The sequence below is a fragment of the Martes martes genome (assembly GCF_963455335.1).
Source record: "Martes martes genome assembly, chromosome: X".
NCBI classification, from domain to species: Eukaryota; Metazoa; Chordata; class Mammalia; order Carnivora; family Mustelidae; genus Martes; species Martes martes.
Genome location: NC_137897.1, coordinates 34610141 through 34633271, shown reverse-complemented (window position 1 = coordinate 34633271; position 23131 = coordinate 34610141). Strand labels below are relative to the sequence as shown.

General features: G+C 35.6%; 1 protein-coding gene across 1 annotated transcript in view; it reads right to left on the bottom strand.

Moving 5' to 3' along the window:
- The window catches only part of USP9X (ubiquitin specific peptidase 9 X-linked), a 135656-nt gene that overhangs the window by 73031 nt on the left and 39494 nt on the right, over positions 1–23131 (bottom strand). The window contains exons 3-13 of the mRNA XM_080794822.1: positions 18427–18572; positions 16288–16367; positions 14284–14396; positions 12835–13053; positions 10256–10371; positions 9797–10048; positions 9587–9725; positions 7360–7512; positions 6128–6232; positions 1680–1886; positions 308–444 (exon numbers count right to left, since the gene is read on the bottom strand). Coding sequence (XP_080650948.1) covers positions 308–444; positions 1680–1886; positions 6128–6232; positions 7360–7512; positions 9587–9725; positions 9797–10048; positions 10256–10371; positions 12835–13053; positions 14284–14396; positions 16288–16367; positions 18427–18572 — 1667 coding nt within the window. The remainder of the gene's footprint in view (positions 1–307; positions 445–1679; positions 1887–6127; positions 6233–7359; positions 7513–9586; positions 9726–9796; positions 10049–10255; positions 10372–12834; positions 13054–14283; positions 14397–16287; positions 16368–18426; positions 18573–23131) is intronic.

Below are 23131 nucleotides of genomic sequence, written 5' to 3'. Positions count from 1 at the left end.
ATATACATACATACCACTAACAGAAATTTAACTAAAATCAATCAAATATTTTAAATCATATCATACCATCTTTCATGAGTAATACAGAATATTGCTGATTCTGGTATTTATCACTTAATTGTGGCTTACTTTCTCATCAATAAAATCAAGGATGTGGATATGTCTTTTGTTCTAAATTAACCTTTCTCTTAGCCTATCAACTTGCCACTTTCTTTTGAAAAATCTGCTTTTACCAAGTTACAATGCTATTTTTTTTCCCATAAAATGTAAAAACAGAAATATTCAAACTTTCTGTTAAAAGCCTTACCTCAAATTTTGAGGGGCTTCACCGAACAAACTACAAATTTCTCTAATTTGTTTCAGTGCAGGAATTACCCATTTGTCATTTGTACGAAGTTCTTCTATAAAGCGATCTATCCACTGGATCTTCTGTGTGTCACGGTCCTTAAACAAAAAAAATGTTTTAGATAGGTCATACACAGGAAAACTCCATCTCCAATGATAAAATAGGGCTTCTTATAAGATTATCACAAGCATGTAATAATGGCAGAAAAGAGCTTAGCAGTGTTAAAAAGCAGTGAATACATTTTTATTTCACATTTACTGCCAAAAACGACAAAAAGTAAAACAGCACTATCCAATGTTTTAAAGAATTTTATCATATAATAAAATTCAGCAATAACACAAAACCCCAACTGTTATTCTACATGGGACTGTTTTAGCATAGTGAGGGATACCAAAATTTCTATTTAACCAAGAAAATAATGGTATGGCAACTAAGCTAAAAAGAGTTTCACTGAAAATAAAACTAAGGACATATGGACATATACACAAAAAGATGGACACAGAAGTATTACAAACTCAAAATTATTTCAAATATGATCACTCCTCATACCTTATTTACTCCATCCCCTAAATCAACAGTAATCAGAAATGCAGGTTTCTGCACCTAAGAAGTTTTAAGTTTGGATTACTTTTTGTGTGTGTGTATGTCTCTGTTTAATGAAATAATTTAAACTGAAGGTTCTTATTAGTATTTGATATACTAAATATTTAATGAATTGTCTGTCACAAGCAAATGTAGTTTAAAAAAAATCTGAATGGGATCTGAATCACATACACCTACTTGAGCTTATTAGCTCTCACCTAAATTTCAGTTCATCAGTGTAGCAAACAGTTTTAACAAGTGGAAAATTATTTAGTCAACAATTTTCATTTTACCATAAGTTAATAGTTAACATGATACAAGTTAGAATGCAGGGAAGCTGTTGTGTGATTTGCTCACAGGCAAGGCTCAAAATGTTTTACTATTTAGAAAATTCTATTAATTTTTCTTAATTTCCCTGTGAGCAAAGAAAACTCAAATCTCTTACCTCTTAAGCCCCTCATCAGCTTTAGTATCTTATGATCTATTTGAAACTGGTAATTTTAGCACCACGCATTTGACAATATTATTACTATATAACCTGGTTTTCTTTTTTTTAATACTGTCTTTCTCCCAAGGAGACTAAAATGCTTTTCAGATGATACACAAAATTTTGACATAGAGACCTAACATGAGGAAGGCAGACTTACACGAAGGAAGTGAGTCAATTCTCGAAGATCATTTCAAAACTAACATCAAAAGATGTAGAACTATTCTAGATTTAAGCCATCCTAAGAATGAAGGTTAACCCTACCTGTGAGCAACTATAATCTAGTATTTTTATGTGGGCACTGAGAGCCAGGTCCATGATGTCTACAGGTACATCATCACTGTGGGCCAGATTCCACAGTAGGTTCAACACTTTGTGTGCCATCACACCATCTTTATCATCTTCTGCAAGGCGACGTATAAGCTCAAGTAGCTTTTCACGCTGCTTTTTACTTGCATTTGTCCAACTGGCCTAGAAAAAAAATTAAAATGACATGAAAACAACAAATTTACCCATCAGTGATTAAATCAGGCATCATGGAATTAACGATATTCATGGGAAAAACACACCTGAGCACAGAATTATTCTAGTGATAACTGAGAGATAAGATAGGGCAGAATTAAACATGAGGACCAAAACCAAAACAAAACAAAACAAAAAACCCTCTGTATTTTATAGTTAAATACGTAACATCAGGGTTTTTCAACCTTGGTACTGACATTTTAGGATGGAGAAATTTTTGTTGTTGGGGCTGTCCCATGCACAGTAGGATGTTTAGCGGCATCCCTAGCCCCTACCCAGTAGAAGCTAGTAGCAACTCTTCCTCCCAGCTCTGACAACAAAAACTATGTCCATTTCCTGCCAAATTATCTCTGACAGTGGCGGTGAGAGGTGCAGAACTGACTTGCTGAAAACCACTGCCTGAGATTCAGTCTGTTATTTGTGACTTTAAAATTATACTAAGGGGTGCCTAGGTGGCTCAGTCAGTTAAGCATCTGACTTCTACTCAGGTCATGATCCCAGGGTCATGGCATCCAGCCCCAATGTCCCTCTGCCCCTACCCCACCCTGCTCTTGTGATCTCTCTCAAATCAATAAAATCTTAAAAAAAAAAAAAAGAAAAAGAAAAATTATATTAAAAGATGGCAATGACAACCTGATATATACAAAGATTTTCATAATAAATTTAAAAAGCTGATGAGAGAACACTGTGCACTAATCATATGAAAACAAGATAGTCTAACAAAGTCTGTTCTTAACCAATAAAAATAATTTCTAATATGCAGAAATGATATGGTGCTATTACATTTCAATTTAGAAAAAGATACAACACTCATTTAAAATCTCCACAATGGGGAAAAAAACCTCTGAAAATGCTATTTTTACAAATGTCCAGTTTATACAATGCACCTGGGGTGGGCTGTGTCTGATGGTGGCATGCAACGGGTAAAGGCCAGGGATGTTTTGCTAAACAATATGAGAAATGTAGGTATAAAGCTGCTAATGAGTGTTTATTAGAAAATAAAGTGAAATCAACCTAATAGCAAACAAAAGAAGGATGACTATGTTAATTACAGGAGATCCTTTCAATGGGATTTATTACACATTTACAATTTGATAAATAAGGGCTATCTTGGAAGACAACTTTAGTGCATACTTATAATTCCTCATAGACCCCTCAAAATTACGAAAAATATAAAAACATTTAAGGATACAGGAAAAAACTGAAATATTAGATATTACAATTAAGAAGATCTTAAGTGGGGCTGCTGGGTGTCTCAGTGGGTTAAAGCCTCTGCCTTCGGCTCAGGTCATGATCTCAGGGCCCTGGGATCGAGCCCCGCATCGGGCTCTCTGCTCAGCAGGGAGCCAGCTTCCTCCTCTCTCTCTCTGCCTGCCTCTCTGCCTACTTGTGATCTCTGTCAAGTAAATAAATAAAATCTTAAAAAAAAAAAAAAGATCTTAAGAAAGGTAACTGAAAAGTAACTAGGCATTACATGCCTCCTGAATTAAGAGCACATGACCACCTATGATGTATTCTCGCAAAAGGGAAAAAAAACTCCACAAGCCTGTATTTTATACTATTGATATAAAACAACATAACAATCATTAATTACAGCTTCTTCAACAAATAGATTGCAGGGAGAATGAAAAAGAAAAAGGGGGAAACTGTAGATGCAAAGAGAGTTAAATGACGGATACAACCAATTACAAAGTATGGATCCTGATTCAAACAAACGTCAAAAATAATGATCTGAGACAACTGAAGTTTAACACTATTTGACAGTACTACAGAACTATTAGGTTTTTTTAGGTACGATAATGATAATACAACTTTTTTCTTCATGTACTCATCTCTAAGGGATATATACTAAAATAATTACACACAAAATCGACTAAGGAAAAAATCAGTTAAGAACACCTATTCAACCAAAGCCACCACACGGAGAGTGAAAAAGACCAAAGACAGACTGGAGGAAATTCTTTGCAACACTTGAACTGATAAGGACTACCACTGAGAATGCCAAGAACTCCTACAAACCACTAAGAAAAAAACAAGCCAATAGGGAAAAATTAGGAACAAAACTTCATTAGGGTTTTCACAAAAAAATAAAGAAAAGCAACATACAAAAACGTGTTCAACCTCATTAGTGATCAAGGATCTAAGAACCAATACCACAATGAGACATTTCACGCCAAGCAGGTTGTCACAAATCCAAAATTCTGACAAAAACAACTGCTGCAAGGATGTGAAAACCTTGATGGGACTGTACAATGGTATAACTACTTTGAAGAACAAAGACTTACTTAAAACTAGACTATGCAAATACCTGTATAAAAACTAATCAACATGTCTGAAATCATTTGGTTCCAGTCCATAAAGAACTACAAAGTGACCTGGACTTCATGCTTCCTCTGAATCATCTTTAGGAGAAAGTTTCAGTATTTCAGAAAACAGTGCTTGTTACCAAATAACAAGTGCTTAGTAAACACCTGCTTAGCCAAAGGAAGGGAAAAAAAAAGAATGCAGTCCATGTTTGTACTTAGACTGTTATTATATTTAAAGTATCCTTAGAAGAGGAGGGTTCGGGGGCTCTAACAGCAATTGACCTCCTTCTTCTTTTCTATTTCTATCATGGCCATCTTGATCATGTACTGTGCCAATTTAGAAGTCATCTCAAGATTAAAACCGAATGGCAATTAACTTTAGAGTACCCATGATAATGGATTCTATTATTTCCTAAGCTGCCTTTGATAGATTTCAAACTGAATTTTTCCATAAGGCAATTATTTACAACTTTAATATACTTGAGATTCATCTGAGAATGTTGCTTAAAATACAGACTCCCAGGCCCCATACCAAGCAATGCAGATTTAACTGGTCTGAGGTATAAGCCAGTAATTCACATTTTTTTCTTCTACTGGGAAATACCCATCAAGAAAGGTATAAATATATACCATTACTACACTACATAATGTAAACACCTGTGTAACAATTACCCAGGTCAAAAAATAACATGGTAAGCAACATTCCAGAAGCTAGCTGGGGTCTTAATCTGAAGTTTATGTTAATGCAATCAAGGTATATGAATTGTGATTTTATTCCTTTCTTCAATTTTATTAGACTCAGCCATGTGGTTGAATTGCTCAAATCTGCTCCTTCTCACTGTTGTGAACTATTTCACTGTAGGAACATTTCACAATTTATCCATTCTATATAGCCATTTTCTTGCTTGCTATTACAAATAATTCTGCTGCAAATGTTAAAGTGTTATCCTGGCACACATATGCATGAGTTTCTCTAGAGGATATATTGAGAAGTCAAACTGATGAGTCATGAGAATTCTATACTTTTCAAGAAATACCAGTCTATTTCCAAGATGGTTTTGGCAACTTATGTTCCCACCAGAAGTCAGTATAACTGTTATTTTAAACAAGATACCTTTATCATCCAATGCCAGTTGTTAATACAACACCCCTTAACCCTTGTGAACACTGCTATTGCCATAAAGTCTTATGTTCTTAATCCACATATTCACCAATCATACGGTTTTTACAAACCCAATACTAGCAACCGTAGAGAGACCACAACACAATATGGCCTTAAAATGATACCAATGCAGGTATCGCTATAGGGGCACTCTTGGGCTACCTTATAAATTACACTTCCATTTGCCTATGCACATCACCCCAGGATACCAAGCTATTGGTAATCCCGTTATTGACACTTTGTTTTTTATTGCAACCAATCGTCCTTCCCTGAAGTCCTACAGAGCACCTGAACCTATTAATACAAATTCAAACTGCTAGGGGAAAGGAATCCAAACTCACAACCTGAGTTTAAAATATTCTGTATTTATGAGGGCTTTTATAAAAATGAACATTAAGTTCTCATTGGAAGGAGCCTGGATGCTCCGTCATTAGGTGGCTGCCTTCAGTTTGGGTCATGATCCCAGGGTTCTGTGACTGAGCCCCGTATCGGGCTCCCTGATCAGCAGGGAGCCTGCTTCTCTCTCTTTCACTGCCGCCTGCTTGTGTTCCCTCTCTGGCTGTGTCTGTCAAATAAATAAAAAAGACCCAATTCCTTCACACCAGGAATTGTTCAATAATTTCCACTGAAGTATTTATTGACTAAGAGCAACTCATAGATCTAATAAGGTAACTTTGGTAATTTTATTAAAACGAAGTGGCACTACTTTACTATGCTATTACCTTGAAGCAATCAAAAAGATGATCAAGTTGTTCAGGAGAAAAATCCCATGCTAACTTTGCCAGCAGATCATGTACATTCTTCACAATGGCTTCATGCTTCCCTGCCTATTGAAAAACCAAAGAAAACATAGCATATTAGAATTTGAACAGCAGATAAAGTTGTGTATATTGACTGCTGACAGCTATTAATTAAACTATTCCCACCAGCTTCATCTAAGGGTAGAACATAACAAAATTCATACATTTAAAAAATGCTTTAGAACTGGCCTTTAAAACCTGACAAATTAATTCCTTGATATACATGGTTAATGTGTACTTGGGAATTCATGTGAGCCTTTATCCGAATTTACTGAATTTAAACGGGCCAATTTTAACATTGCAAGTAGGAGAACAATAAGGCACACCAATGGTACTGTTCCAAAACTGGAACCTTAAGCACTCAAAAGGAAAACTGAATGTTTGCTTGGTTTCTACAGACTCAAAACACGGAGCTTTGTAATCTAAAACTCAATAATACTTCCAAGTGATCCCAGCAGAAACCTATCATTGAGGTTATCAAAGGAATCACCTAGCTTCTAGCTCTGAAACCAAAAATTTTACTTTTCTTTCAGAAAAGCTATAAATCCTTTGGATTATTACAAGTCTACATAAATAAATCTAGTGATTTAACTCTACTGGAACTGAAGTTTTTTTTTCGAATTAAGTTTATGAAGAAACTAATAAAACACTGTGTGAATAAAATACTTCGGTCAAAAATTTGTAATGAATACTAAAAAGCAACAACAAAAAAGACATCTATAAATTGCTAACCTGTACCAAACATACACAACTGATGAATATATTTAAAATATTATTAGCTGTTTTGGGGTGCCTAGATGGCACAGTCAGTTAAGCATCCGACTGCTGGTTTCGGCTCAGGTTGTGAGGTTGAGCCCTGTGTCGGGCTCTGCACTCAGCATGGAGTCTGCTGAAGACTCTCTTTTCCTCTTGCTGTCCCTCCCCATGCTCTCTCTAAAATAACTACATAGATCTTTTTTCTTTCACAAATCTTTAAAAATATGTATTACTGGCTATTTTAAAAAGATTCTTGATAAGATTTCCATAAATCATGAGCATTTAAATGTACCAGAAGTCGAACAATATAAGCTTTCATCCTGTTTCACAACTACTATATTTAGTTTTTAGTATCTTTCTTGTAAAAAAGCAAAGAGTCACCATCTGAAACTTCTTACCTGTGCTGCCCAGATATTATCAAGATCTTGTAAAGTCAGAGCTTTTTCTTTAATGACAAAACGAAGAATCTTCTCTAGCTTTTCTACATACTGTGGTTGATGCAGACTATCTCGCAATACTATGGATAAGATATTGTTCTGCTGTATCCATTCCTAAACATAATTCAAAAACTTCTTTTAAAGAAGAAACTGAAACACAGGAGCTTTTTAAAAAATATGTATGAAATATCATTCACACTATAAACAGTAGGAATTTAAAAAAAACAAATAGACTAATGTAATAGGTTTATGTGCTGTTTTAATTCAAACTATGAAAAAAACCAATAATTTCACAGAACTTAATTTTGCACATACAGAAATAGTGCAATTATTAAAAAGATTCTACTCCAGGGGTGCCTGGGCAGCTCAGTCATTAAGCATCTGCCTTTGGCTCAGGTTATGATCCCTAGGTCCTGGGATTGAGCCCCACATTGGGTTCCCGCTTCTCCCTCCCCCACTCTCCTTGCTTGAGTTCCTCTCTCACTGTCTCTCTGTCAAATAAATAGAATCTTAAAAAAAAAAGATTCTACTCCAGCACTTACACAGAAAAGTGTTATTTAAGTACAGCAAGCACCATGGTTTAGGCAGAGTGGGCAACAAGATCCATTTCAAGATTTTTGGTTTCCTTACACTGGTTGTGATTTTGGTGAAAACACGCCCTTTTAATTTTTTGCTTTATTTATTAACCAATTATGCTACTATTGCTTATCCAGTAGCACTTTAATCTTTCAAACAATCCCAATGAGGGAAATATTATCCTATTATGGAAGAGTAAACAGGCTCAGAAGTGTTAGAAGTAGAATTGAAAATAAGGCTACATGCTTCCCGAGCCTGTGTTTCTGTAACACTACGCTATGTTGCTGACTGGCATTTATTTTCTATACCAATAGAAGAAAACTGACTCATGATACAAAAAGGTAACAGCCCATATTGTGTAATTTTACAGTATTCAACTTAATGAGAATAATAAAGTATTAAGCCCCCAAATGTGCTGGATAAGCACACTTCTCAGGTGGTAAAGGTCCATTTTTATTTCTAATCTGTTACAGGTACGTTTGTAAAACACAGGAAGTATGTGGCAATGTCAATTGCTACAGAAGTTTCTAAACACTTGATGCCATTTTCTGTACTCCTCTAGCACTGGTAATGGTTCAAGGACCAGAAGTCGACCACAGACCATACTCTGAGAAGCAGTGTTCAGCCTCCCAACAAACTAGACACACAAATCACATATACAAAATCGGATGTTCAACACCTAACCCCTAACACAGGGCCAATATCTATGCATCTTCCACATACTCTTTATCACATCCTAATCGTTGTTTCCCCTATTAAACAGAGGCTGCCATGAGAGCAAGGTCAGTTCAGTTACAGATGTCTGTTCAGTACCATCAGACACTATGCACTAAGTTAGTCCTCCAATATTTTTTAAGTGGCATACTTATATATTTTAAAACTACAAAATAGAGAAGTATCTCTGGTAAGGGGCGCATGGGTGGTTCAGCTGGGTCTTGGCTCAGGTCATGTTCTTATGGATTGTGGGACTGATCCCCATGCCAGGCTCTACACTCATTGGGGAGTCTGCTGGAGATATTCTCTCTCTCCCTCGCTCTTTCTCCTTCTGCCCCTACCCCCACTTGTGTAACTCTAAAATAAATGACATCTTCAAAAAAAAAAAAAAAAAGGCAGGATCTATGGTAAAGTTTCCTAAACATTCAACATTAGAATAGTATGAACAGAAGTGCTTAAGTGAGGTTCTTAAAATAATAAAACATTAATTCATGTACACCTTATTCCAGTAATTGTATTTCCTGTTTTAAGATCCGTAAGTGGCATCAGTGAAATGAATAATAGGCCACTTCATTCATCAGGTACCAGATACTATCCAATCTATCCCCAAGATCACCTTTATCTACTCCACTTCAACCAAACCCTCCCAACAAGCTTATAATTACTTTGGAATACCTACATTCAGCAGTAAGTTTATCAAAGATGTGCGAAGCTACCTATATCACTACCAAATAAGCTATGTTATTACAAAAAGTTCTGAGGATTAAGACTCATAAATCCCAACACCTCCCAGTCTCAAGGTTTTCTTTAAAATGTTACTATTACTACGTTAAGTAAAGCCATTCTAATTTTTGATTAGGCAGATTTTTATTCATGAAAGAAGAACCAAAGGACTTACTGCCATTCGTTCAGCTGTGAGCCACTCCTCCTCCTCAGGGTTACCATGTCGATGAGTGTAGTAAGACACACTGGATATCACCTTATTAACCTCATTCAGTGCATTCATCTTTCCATTGAAAGACGAAATTTGCAGTAATCTAGAAGAGAAACTCAGTGTTAAATAGGATTCTAAATATTCACAGTTTATTTCAAGAGGAAAACATCTTACCTAAGTATCATTTTTAACCTAAATATTTCTAAATTTTTTACAGTTTCTTCTTGTCCTGGAACCCTTGAAGCCAAATTCTTCAAAGATTTAATAATCATTGAAAGGGCATCATTTTTGGCTTCATTCTTTGCTTCTTTTTTCAGCTCTTCATCAGTTAAGTTTTCTAAAAACTGTGGAACCATTTCTATTACTGGAAGAAAGTACTTTTTCACTGTATGAAGAGTGAGAAACTCATAGCATTGCCCAAATGGTCTGAAAGAAGAAAGAAAAAAAAACTCTTGTAATACTCACTTTCTTACAATCAACTAGGACTAAACTCAGACTTACTTACATTACTTTTTAAAAAATCCAAGTTATCAGTTAAAGAGGAAACCGTACTTGAAAAAAGAAAATTTTTACCAAGGAATTAAGTAGCAATTCCTAGAACACACTGAAGATTCATTTGAAAACATAACTTACTTTATAAGGGCTGCGATTATTTGAACATTTAATGCTGATCCATTAATAAAACGATCATGCAAAATCTGGAACCCATTTAAAGTGCCGAACTTATTGAGAAGATCCACGAGCCAACCCTGTAATAGAGTTAAAGAAAAAGACTGACTTCCTACTTTTAAGGGAAAAAAAACACCATCTGAAGTAATTTCTTGATTGAAACAAACTAGAAATAGGAAATTCAATAAAAGAAAATTATGTAAAATCATCTTTGAAATAAAATATTACATATTATTCACAGTAATCCTGTCTGTGAGAAAAAAGCATAAGTAGCAGTACAGATCAGATCAGTAGGGCACAGCTGGTTTTACCAAAAGAGCTGGTGAACAGAAATAAGAAGCCATGTTTCTATTTCAGAGATCCCATTATAGAATATCTTATTATCTGAAAGTTATTTTTTAAAGTTTAGGGGGATTAAAAAAAAAACTCTTTGAAAAATAAGAAAAGGGTATTTGGTAACCTAAGATAATGTTTGAATTCATTTTTAAAAAAAAAAAGATTTTATTTATTTATTTGATGGAGAGATAGATAGAGAGCACAAGTAGGCAGAACAGCAGACAGAGGGAGAGGGAGAAGCAGGTTCTTTGCTGAGCAGGGAGCCCAATACGGGGCTCCAACCCAGGACCCTGGGATCATGACCTGAGCCGAAGGCAGACGCTTAACCCACTGAGCCACCCAGGCGCCTCTTGAATTCATTTTTTATTGTAATGTTGTAAATAATTAAACGTTCCCTGTAAATACAATAATCTGAAAGCCTGAGAGCAAACTATTAATTAAAAGCTAACCACTGGTATTATATCTGTTGCTCTTAACTAGAACCTACTGGTTGATGCTTTTGCTGGCTCACATGAGTGCCCCAGTTCTCAGCTCAGAGGTAAACACAATGCAGTAAGTATGGATCGTCTTTCAAACTCTTCCCTAAGGGACAGCAGTAACTAATGGTACAATGCAATTGAAATAGCCAATGGTGTGTGGCGTTAATGCATGCTTACATGTAAAAACAAATGAAGAGATTATATACAGATCTAGAATCAAATGTATCGTACCCAAGACAACCTTTTATACCTTGGTTTCTTCTAAAAGACCACATTTCAGAGTCCACTGAGGGAAAACCAAGGGGAGAAAAAAAGGTAATTTTGCTACTAAGTCCTTAAGCAAAAATAACTTTTACAGCTACTCAAGAACAAAAACAATAAAACATGTCTAGGACAAAGGGAAAATGGAAGTATAAGGTAACTGTTTTCAAACAGATAATATGTAAGCTAAAGGTAGTTTTGATAGGATTTTATGTCGAAATCAATTAAATTCTCCACTAAAAGAACAACACTTTTCTATGTAAGTTCATTATGGTATTTTCCTACATTTTTCTTTGGTCTTAAGAAGCTAATTCAAAACAATTAAAAATCTGAGCATTTAAATTCCCAGTCCCTTATGGCATTTAGCAATTCTGTATTTCCATTTCTCAAGTAACTGGAGTGAGACTAACAGCCCAATATACTCAATAGTTATGTATACGTATATGTGCACAAAATTTTTTTTAAAAGTCTAAAGCTAATCTTCCTATGTTTTCAGCTATAATGTATCGTTTAACACATTTTGAGGATTTCCACTTTTAACAGAATAAACCTAAAGTTTTATGTATAAATTCAAATTTTCCTGGCTGGGTTTTCCTTCCTTTAAGGCCCACAATATTAAAAAGTCTCCCTAAAGGTGCACCTGGGTGGCTCAGCTGGTTAAGTGTATGCCTTCAGCTCAGGTCACAAACCTGGAGTCCCGGGATTGAGCCCTGGGTTGGGTTCTCTACTCAGTGCAGAGTCTGCTTCTCCCTCTTTCTGCTTGTGCTCTCTCTTGCTCACTCTTCCTCTCAAATAAATAAAAATCTTAAAAAACTGAAAGAAAAACTCTCCCTAAATTCTAAAAATTAAAAACTATATATTATCTAATATTTATTAAAAGATGAACAGTTTAGGGATAGTTTTTTATTCTGAATACTATTTATGCCAATATAGATAATTTACATTCAAGAACTTTTACATTGGTGTGTGTGTGTACATATATATACACATACACACACATATATATTTCATTACTATTTTGCTTTCATTTAGAATTTTTATAATTTTACTTTAATGCCACATTATCAGGCATTTGAAGGATATATACTTGATCCTGAAGTCAAAACATTAGAATGTCACAGTGATCATGGCCTTGGGTCAAAGTCACCTCCTATTCTATTCTTATTAATGAGGAAAATTATGGCCTGCTTCATATAACCTAATTTATGACTATTTCCCAAAGGGCTAAGCAGAAGACAACAGGAACTAACTACATGGAGAAAGCTAAAAGAAAGAAAGAAAGAAACAAACAAACAAACAAAAAAACACAATTCAAAACAATTTTCACAGTTATGCTTCAGTAAAGCTGGGGAAGAAAACAGAATCCAAAACACAAAATAATGCAAAATCCCTTCTTCATGTCAGATCTTTTATTGCTCTGTGGCAGAGCAAAACTGTATTAATTATGAAAGTAACAAACCAACACACTTTTGGTGATCGAGGGTCTGGAGAACGAGCAAAGAGTTCATCTTCAGGCAACTGAACACTTGAGGAAACAGATTCACAGGGACGTGTACCATTGTAGATATGGAATTTGCAATGAGGATTTAAGGCCATGGAGAGAAGTTCTAGAAGTGGAAACCAGTCTTGGGACAACTTGGCCACACATAGCTCCACCAGGCGATGAGTATTGTTGATAATACACCTCTGTTACATGAGGAGGAAAGGGCATTTGTAAGATCAAAACACTGCAACTCCAAATAGAAGTATCTTCCCATCTTAACTGTATTTTAACTATGATCTCTCCATATTTTTATACTGATCAAATGTTTAATACTGGGATCAAACTGATATACCACAATGACAAATTAACATTTACTATCCTTTATACAGTACTTACTTTAAAAAGCCATTTGCAACGGCTTATGAAATGAAGTAGGCACTGCCCTGTGTCTACAGACAAGATCCAAATTACTATTTTTCCCCCTCTTTGGAATTTGTACACAAGAGGCAGCAATTCTAAAATCTACACAATATATTAATTATCCAAGATGGAATAGATTTGTTATTGTCTGACAGCATCTCCAAAGTTTCCATTTCTTCACTTACAAAGTTAGTAAGATGACGGGATTTTTGTGCTATGGTTGTATTTGAAAAATAATCCACAGAGCACAAAAATATCTGCCTCACAACTTATGACCAGATTTCCAGAGTAGAATAGCGAACAGAGACTTGGAGTACTTACAGCATTTCATCAATCTAAGATGCATGTTTTACTTTTTCTCTCAAATTTCATTTTATCTTATAATCAATGCATAGTAGTTTCTTCAACTGAAGGTGTAGTAAAGAAAAACTGTGTCTGCTTCTGCCAATCACTTGGGCATACCATGAACTTCAGACCATTTAAGGATTTTTTTGTTTTGAAAGTATAATTTGATTTCAAATTACCAAAAACTCTTTGAATAGTGGCCTATTGTTTAAATTCTCAGGAGACTTTTTACCCCTCTAAGATGCCATGGTTGAGACATACAGGTTTCTTTCACATCTCTTTCTGTATGGTTAAGTTTATTTCTCTACACTGACCCTTTGTGTCCCAGATACTAGATTGCCCATCTTGGGTGTTCTCCTTCCTTACTGGTACATAAAATGAGTCTGTGGTGCATCTCACAATTAATGAAACGTGGTGACTTGGCTAAGGTCACAAGATATTTGAGAATCCAGGAGAGCTCTAACTCTAAACCTCACACTCCAAAAGATTATGCTTCCTTCGATAGAAATTATTATTTATAACAAGTATATTTAAAGTGCCTCAGTATTATACCCTTTAATTCAATTAATTTATCAAATATACAACCAAATATATATTTTACAGATATATGAGAAAACATTCACAGGCATTACTATGAAAATCTGATTAAAGTCAAATGCAAGACTCACATGAATTTCAAACTTCCAGCCACTCACTGCCTCATCTGTAAGGATTTTAGTGAATGATATTGTTAGCCCATCTCGGAAAAACCGCTGACATGCTTCACTTTTAACATCAAGGCCTAAGAAAAGGGAAGAAAAATTAATGTAAAGAAAGCATTTTTCTGATTGTCTCAAAATGCCCAATTACATGATAAAAATAAACTTTTCACTAATAGCTAAGAAGTTCAGACTAGCTTTGGAAAAAACTTACACCATTATCTATTGTTAAGAGGGCAAAAAGATAAATAGACAAGTATTATCAAAGTTCCTATGTGTCTAAAAGGTAACTGATTCAGAAACAAAATCTTAAATGAATTTTAAAACTACTTAATTGTATAAAAGTACATCAAACCAAATAAGGTGAATTGAAAACATTTCAATATTAGGACACTAGACCTTAAATGTAATAAAATGGTTACCAGTACCACTGAGAGGGAATCTAAATGCTTCATTGCATTTTACTCTCTGAAAATAAAAACTTAGAAAATGATGTTTCACAAGTATTTTTAAAATCTTATTTTGGCTGTAAATGATCCATTAGACACTAATACCCTTACACTATTCTACCTAAGTGTTTCACTGAGTAAGATAAATTGTTTTGTCTCAGTGTCTTTCACTGCCCCAGCCATCTATGCTTCTTTATAGATTTGCTTCATTTCATCTGATTTCAGAAAGGCAACTGAGCCACATGCCCTCCCTGGCCAAACACAGAGAAAACTTTTTTTATAAGTATTATTTTTTGGTCTTAGAGTGTGAGCGAGCACGGGGTTGTACAAGGGGTGCAGAGGGAGAAAGAGAATCTTCAGCAGATTCCACACTTAGTGTAGAGCCCAACTCATCAGGGCTTGAGTTCACCACCCTGACATCATGATCTGAGCCAAAATCAAAAGTCAGACGCTAAACCAACTGAGCCACCCAGGTGCCCCTTGAAAATCTTTAACGTTTGAGAACAAAGTGAAAAGTTATTCAGTTTGTATATAAAGTGTTCTGTGATTCTGAACTGTGCAGAAGAGAGGACTTTTAAACTCAGTATTGTATTTAAAAATCTGAACCTTGCCCAAAATAAACCACCGTCCCAGAAAAGAAAGATGGGGGTGGGTGGCTACATGTCCAGAGAATGTCAATGAATATTAAATGAAATACCATTACGTGTTCTTACATATCATTATGCAGTCAGGACCTAGAACATGCCTAGTATAAAAGTCTTCAAAAATTTGCTCAATAAATGTGCAAACAAAAAAAAATGTGCAAACAAACAAAAGAAATTTGGTGGTAAGTAATTGCAATCTGGAAATGTATTTTTACAAGATTAAAAAGGTCTGGAGACTTTCTTTAAATGAAGGAAGGTAATTATTCTAAGACAAAGGAAATATCACCCTTGCCACGGAGTGAGACAGACGTAAGCAGATTAATTTTTATAATAATCAACTTCAACTGTGATAATCCTAATGATAGTTAGAATACATCCATGGCTACCCTATTATAGAAACTGAAATGTTATTGCCATTTATCTTAATCTCCAATGCCTCAAAAACGAAGAGAATATCATAATAGTTGTCCTTTGCTAAGAGAATTCAACTATACCTAGAGCAGACCAAAGTAATTAGAAAATATGATCAATTCTAACATCAAGCTTTCACTTCTAGACAAGGTAAAACACTAGACCTCATCTTTCAAGTCTTTTTATCTTTTGGGAAAAAAATTTTTTAATTAAAAAAATTAATCAACATGTAAACTAGACAGTTTAATTTAAAAATGAATATACACAAATTTTATGTGGAACTTCAGCGAGTTCACGAACATGAACCCTTGCTCCAGGGATGTATGATAAGCCACAGCAAAACTTGGTGAGGTGTTCTAGTCCAGGAATATCCAGTAAGTGCTTATGACAGAGAACGAAGGCTTCAGGGATGAAGTGAAACTCTATTAGTAGCATATATTATGAAAAGCGTTAAGAATATCTAAACTTACCTTTTTTACTAAGATCAATAGCAGCTTCTAAAAGCACTTCTAATTCCCCTTTCGGCAAAACTGGAACCACCCATCGAGGCCTAAGAGTTTTAATAATATAAAAAACTGTTTATTGGTTGTACTCTAAAGCACTATAAATGAGTTACCGATTATAATTACCTCAGCATGAAAATATTAAATATTAGTATTTAAAAACATTAAAATATTAAAACAACAAGTTTGGCAGAATAGCTGCTTTGTGAAACTAAGCTCCATCTGTCATCTCTACAATTTTCTTTTAAAGAACTGTCAAACAAAAGATAGTGGTGGGGGGAAATTATTTTAATATCATAGAACATAAAACTATAATAATCAAGTATCAATTAAATAGATACCTATTGTTCATAGAAAAGTGCTCTTTCAGGATTTATAATAATGAACCTCTCAGCGGTCTTCCATGTCCTCACAAAGGAGAAAAATTTAGGTGGAAAATAACAGAATTCTGCCTCAATTCATAATTTGTCAATTTTTCCTGGAAGTTAAGTGAGACGCGGCTCTCCAGGTCTCTCTGCCTCCACAGGTACCCTTCTCCCTCTAACAAGGATGCAACATGCACCCAAGTGGTGCTTTCTCTGGCCCCAATGGCAGCCGAACCACCTGAGGCCATCCTTCCCTATATCCCTTCCTCCTCACTGCTCCCAAAACTCTGGTTTTGAGGAAAAAGTGCTCCATGACTATGTAATCTATTAAAAACAAATGCATACCACCTTTGTCATTGTTTCTATTCACATTAAAATATAATTTGTATTTTTCCTCCCCTGAGAATTTGCTAATATGCAACTTTGTCCTCAAGTCTGCATAAGAAGTACCCTTTACTAACAACCTCCAGTCACCAGACAGAAAGAAAAAGCAACAGTAAAACCTTTTGCTATGTCTCTGTATAGAGAAAGAATAGTCAGGGACATTAACTTTACAGGATTTCTGTTTTTTTTACCAGAATTCATTGTATACCATTATTACAGGCATCTACTGGAATCACAGTTAATATGTTCTTTCAAATATACTATTAAAAACAGTGAGTTAAAAATAACAGGAAAATTTTTAAGATAAATGAAGTAAGGAAAGCTAGTTACAAATGATGTAGTAAAAATCTATCTGTAGAAAAAATCAATACAAATGATAGTAAACATAATGTGAAGAGCATACTTCTTATTGTAGGTAATTTTTTGTTGGGATGTGTGTACAGAAGAAGGATATTACAGAAATTTATCAACATAGTATTTCCATGTTTAATAGTACATAATTTTATTATTTACGTAATCGAATTCTTTGGGAAAAAAATATAAGGAGTTTCTATTTCCCTTCTATTATATACATTAACAGTGTTAAGTGATTTTTAGAAAGTGAAAAACAAGAAAATTTAATAAGGCAAATGCTTATATGTGTGTGTATTTTCCTACTTTCCTTTTTAGGGTGGGGGAGGGGATTTGTCACACCTCCCTAGCACTCACTTGTTGAGCCCACAGCCTGGTGGAGACCACAGCCATGTGGGGATTCCCCTACACAATTTTTCCTTATCTTCTTTAAATCTTTATCTTCCCCTGTACACAAGCTTAAACTTTCACTCTCTGAGTCTTCCACTACAAGTATAAAAAATTACACTCTGAACTTGCCCCTGAGGTGGAGATCAAGAAAAACAAAGGGCTGTGATGGTTAAATGCCTTAGACTAGTAGTCAAGGGTTCACAAGAGGCAGGCTCTGAGGAACTCAATGTTCTAATGACCTGGCTTACCTGAAGACCATGCAAAAATTAAGAAAATCATCCAACTACGGTAGCAACCAACATACCAAAAAAGGAAAAAGAAATCTTCATAAACTCTGAAAGAGGGAAATCACATATATGGTTCTACTTCAGAAACACACCAGCTTGGGTCATCATCATTAATCTTAAAACTTTTATTGACACTGTTACTCTCTGATTAAGAATCATGGGTTACAAAGCACTTAGTAAGCACTAAGATGTTAAGGCTTTAAGGAGGCAATGTGGCTACTTTGGTATTTCTGCCCACTCTCTTTTCTTACTACTAATTAATATGCTGCAGAATTGTTGGATTTCCTGTGTATTACACACTTTAAGAAAACAAAACAAATAAAACTCACCTATTGATCATATCATCCAACTTTGCCAGGTCAGTATGCGGAAATGCAGGTTCCTCATCTTCAAGCTGTGGTGGGGCATCACCTTGACCTTGTTCATCTGGGGGAGTTGCCGGGGAATTTTCATTGGAAGAATCAGGCGATGAAGTCTTAATTAAAAATTAGATATTCCAGATTTAGGTTTCTATAACATATGTATAATATCTAATAATTCAAACACCAACACAGATTAGGGTAAAAGAATAAAATTTTAAAGATAAAATCATTGTAAACTTAAAATGTTTCAGGTATTCTCTGTGCTATGTTTTAAAATAATTTTATTTAATCTTTAACACCCTAAGAAGTATTGAACAGCCATTTAAACAAATTCAGACAGTCAGTAATTAGCCCAAGGTCACACAGATCCAACTCTATGGTCAGGATCTGAATCCAGGTTTCCCATTATACGAGCCCTGCCACAATAGGAATTGTTGTACAAATATAAAACAATGCATTTCACATTTCACAGATGGAAGGATCTGAATTATAACTTTCATTTTTTAATTTGAAGGGGAAAAACAAATTTTATTCTATTCAGCAATTTCCCTTGTCTCAAACCACTACCCAAACAAATATTAAAACTTCATGGTTGTGGTTTCTAAGTAAGCCACTTCATTTTTTTTTTTTTTAAGATTTTATTTATTTGACAGAGAAAGAGGGAGAGATGAGGGCACAAGCAGGGGGAGTGGCAGGAAGAGGGAGAAGCAGGCTCCCCAGTGTGCAGGGAGCCCAATGTGGGGCTCAATCCCAGAACTCTGGGATCATGACCTAGTCAAAGGCAGATATTTAACTGACTGAGCCACACAGGTACCCCTAAGCCACGTCATTTTCAACTAATAGGTCTAATTTTACTCACTTTCACTTCATTCTTCATTTTTAGCATATCCTTCTCTTTCCCCCTTTAGATGCACATAATATTTCTGCAACTAAGTAAATGAACTTTATGATTCTCACATTCTTCTTTCGAGAGCAGATGGTACTGTCTCTTTTAAATTGAAACTGACCTAAATTTTAACCTGATTTTTATTCATGTGTTCTTGAATTTTCTACCCATTGTAGGTTGATGGCCCTTATAGAAGATGAGGGATCCTCTCCTATCACTTCAGCATCAGTAAATGCTTGTACTCAAGACAGCTGGGTATATCACCATTAATATGTTCTACTCACAATTTTTTTTTTAAGATTTTATTTATTTATTTGACAGAGAGAGGTCACAAGTAGGCAGAGAGGCAGGCAGAGAGAGACGGAGAAGCAGGCTCCCTGTGGAGCAAGAGCCCGACTCGGGGCTCGATCCCAGGACCATGATCATGACCTGAGCCAAAGGCAGAGGCTTAATCCACTGAGCCACCCAGGTGCCCCTATTCACAAAATTTATACATGAACTCATAGAGCTAATTTGCAACCAAATGGTGAACTTTTAATTTAAGATGGTGAACATCATCCAGAACAGAGCTAGTCTCAAGAAAAATAATGAAATCTATAGCACAGAATTCAAGTGTTAGAAGCCCAACAGAAATATTAGCACTTAAAATATGTAACTCAGGGGGCGCCTGGGTGGCTCAGTGGGTTAAGCCTCTGCCTTCAGCACAGGTCATGATCTCCGGGTCCTGGGATCGAGTCCCATGTAGGGCTCTCTGCTCAGCGGGGAGCCTGCTTCCTCCTCTATCTGCCTGCCTCTCTACCTACTTGTGATCTATCAAATAAATAAATAAAATCTTTAAAAAAATATGTAAGGTTTTAAAAAACCCTTTCCCCTGGTATATATTTAGAAATAATAAAGATACAGTAATGAAAACATCTGTAATACCACAACAACAGACAAGCACTGCTGACACTTTCAATTATTTTCTTGCAACCTTTGTTCTATGAGCCAAAAATCCCATTGAAATTTTAAAACTGGGATTATATCTGCTTAAGTCTATGCCCTTTTCCATTCAACATTTGAGTATTTTCCCACATCATTGAGAATCTTTTTTTAAAAACTGACTAATAGGGGCGCCTGGGTGGCTCAGTGGGTTAAAGCCTCTGCTTTCGGCTCAGGTCATGATCCCAGGGTCCTGGGATCAAGCCCGGCATCGGGCTCTCTGCTCAGCAGGGAGTCTGCTTCCTCCTCTCTCTCTGCCTGCCTCTCTGCCTACTTGTGATCTCTGTCTGTCAAATAAATAAATACAATCTTTAAAAAAAAAAAAAACAAAAACTGACTAATGGTCACATAGTATTAAATAAGTTAATTAAGGGATATTTAGTATTTTGCCACTTTTATCGCCAACATAAACAGAGCTGTGGGGCACCTGGGTGGCTCAGTGGGTTAAGCCTCTGCCTTTGGCTCAGGTCATGATCTCAGGGTCCTAGGACTGAGCCCTACATCAGGCTCCCTGCTCAGCAGGAAGTCTGCTGTTCCCTCTTCCTCTACTGCTTGTGCTCTGACAATAAAATCTTAAAAAAACAAAAGATAACAAAACAAAACAAACCCAGAGCTGTAAAGAGGGTTTTTTTTTTTAAGGTTTTCTTTATTTATTTGAGAGAGAGAGAGAGAGAGAGAGAGCATGAGAGGGGAGAAGGTGGGAGGGAGAAAAAGACTCCCCATGGAGCTTGGAGCCTGATGTGGGGCTTGATCCTGGGACTCTGGGATCATGACCTGAGCCGAAAGCAGTCGCCCAAAAAACTGAGTCACCCAGGCACCCCAAAAAAGTTTTTCTAAAATATATAAATCTTTGTGTTGAACTTTGGTTTTTCTGTAGGGTAGGTTCCTGGAAATACAATTACAAAAACAATATAAACTCTTTTAGGGGTACTGACATATATATTGCCAAAATACATTCCAGGAAGTTTACACCCTCCTAACAACCGCACCCAAGAGTTTTCAGCCCACAGTACCTTTGCCAAGGCTGTTTCATTCAAGACCAAGTTCTACTACATACCAGAGGCAATTTTCCTCCTGTGGAAATTATATATCCTTTCTCCTTTAAAAATTATACATCAAGTGAAATTTTATATTGATCTTAGAAATTCCCTTTATGCCAATATGTAAAAAGTATATTCCAAAATGGATCCATAAATTGGATAATGATTAATGTTATGGTTATTACTCCTTGGTTCAAAGGGTCAAATCTTGTGAAGTAACCAAAATCCTAATTTTAAAAAGTAGAGAATAAGAAGGCAAAAGTGAAGGATTCTACAGATAGCTAAGAATGTAGTTTGTTTTGTTTTAATCATCAGTGTTCTCAAAAAAAGAAAAAACAACAACAACAACAACAAACACTCAACTGCTATTAGAAGGAAGAGAATGTAATGCAGATGCATTAACAGGTGGATATCACAAACCCAAGAGCTCTAAAAATTATCAAGTGTACCTTAAAAGTGACATTAGAGCAAATGTTTAATATTTGTTTAAAGCCATGCAAGCAGCAAAACACTGAAAAAGAACTCAGAACTCCATGCACAATACAGGTTTAAAACAGAAAATACAATGGAATATTATTCAGCCATAAAAAGAATGAAATCTTGCTATTTTCAACAACAGGGATGTTTCGAGAGGGTGTAATGCTAAGTGAAATAAGTTAGAGAAAGACAAATACCATGATTTCACTCCTATGTGGAATTTGAGAAACAAATAAGGACAAATGGAGACAAACAAAAACCACTTTCTTTTTTTTTATTTGCTAGAGAGAGAATACGAGCAGGGGCAGCGCAAGGTAGACAGAGAAGCAGGCTCTCCCCTGAGCAAGAAGCCCAATGTGGAACTCCATCCCAGGACCCTGGAATCATGACCTGAGCCAAAGGCAGATGCTTAACCAACTGAGCCACCCAGGCATCCCCCAAAAAACACTTTAAAAAAATTTTAATTTCAGTATAGTTAACATACAGTGGACTCTCCAATATAGAAAACTGGTAGCTGCCAGAGAGAAGGTAGGTAGGGGATAGGTGAAACAGATGAGCACCGAGTAAGGTACAGAACTGTTAAATTATACTGTACATGTGAAACTAACATAATACTGTATGTTAATTATACTTGAATCTTAAAAGTAAGTAAAATTTAAGACTGATGAATCACTGGCCTCTACCTCTGACACCAGTATTACATTATATGTTAATTGAATTCAAATTAAAAATATTTTAAAAATTAAAATAAATAGAGAATGAAATATACTGAAACTCTTCTAGCTCCTGATTTAAAAATAGATTCTTTGGCATCCAACACTAATCTCTATGTTTAACGAAACCTGAATACTAGGTAACAAATTTATGACACTAAGACTTAATGATTCTGTATGGTACTTGTGACTACTACTTCAGTATTTTATGGCTTAAATGTGGGAACTGGAGAGGAAAACGAATAAAGGTGACACATTTATTTGGAAAAACAAAATTAAAACCTGACTTGCTCACTTCTTTAAAATGGCAGAAGGAGAAGAGAGGGCAAAGGGGGAGAGAGCACACATGCACATCTCTTTTCTACCATTCCTGTAATATACTGTCTAATCTATAGTAACTGGACAATAAGAACTTATCCCCAAGTGACAAACTTAAGTACCCTACAATAACAGTATTTCTGCCTAAAACTTATCCATAAGGAGTTCCACATAAACATGCACCAACTGTAAGCAGCATGTCTGTGATTCATGTGCCTGCCCCTCAGCTATAAATTCACCTTTAAATGTTGTTTGAG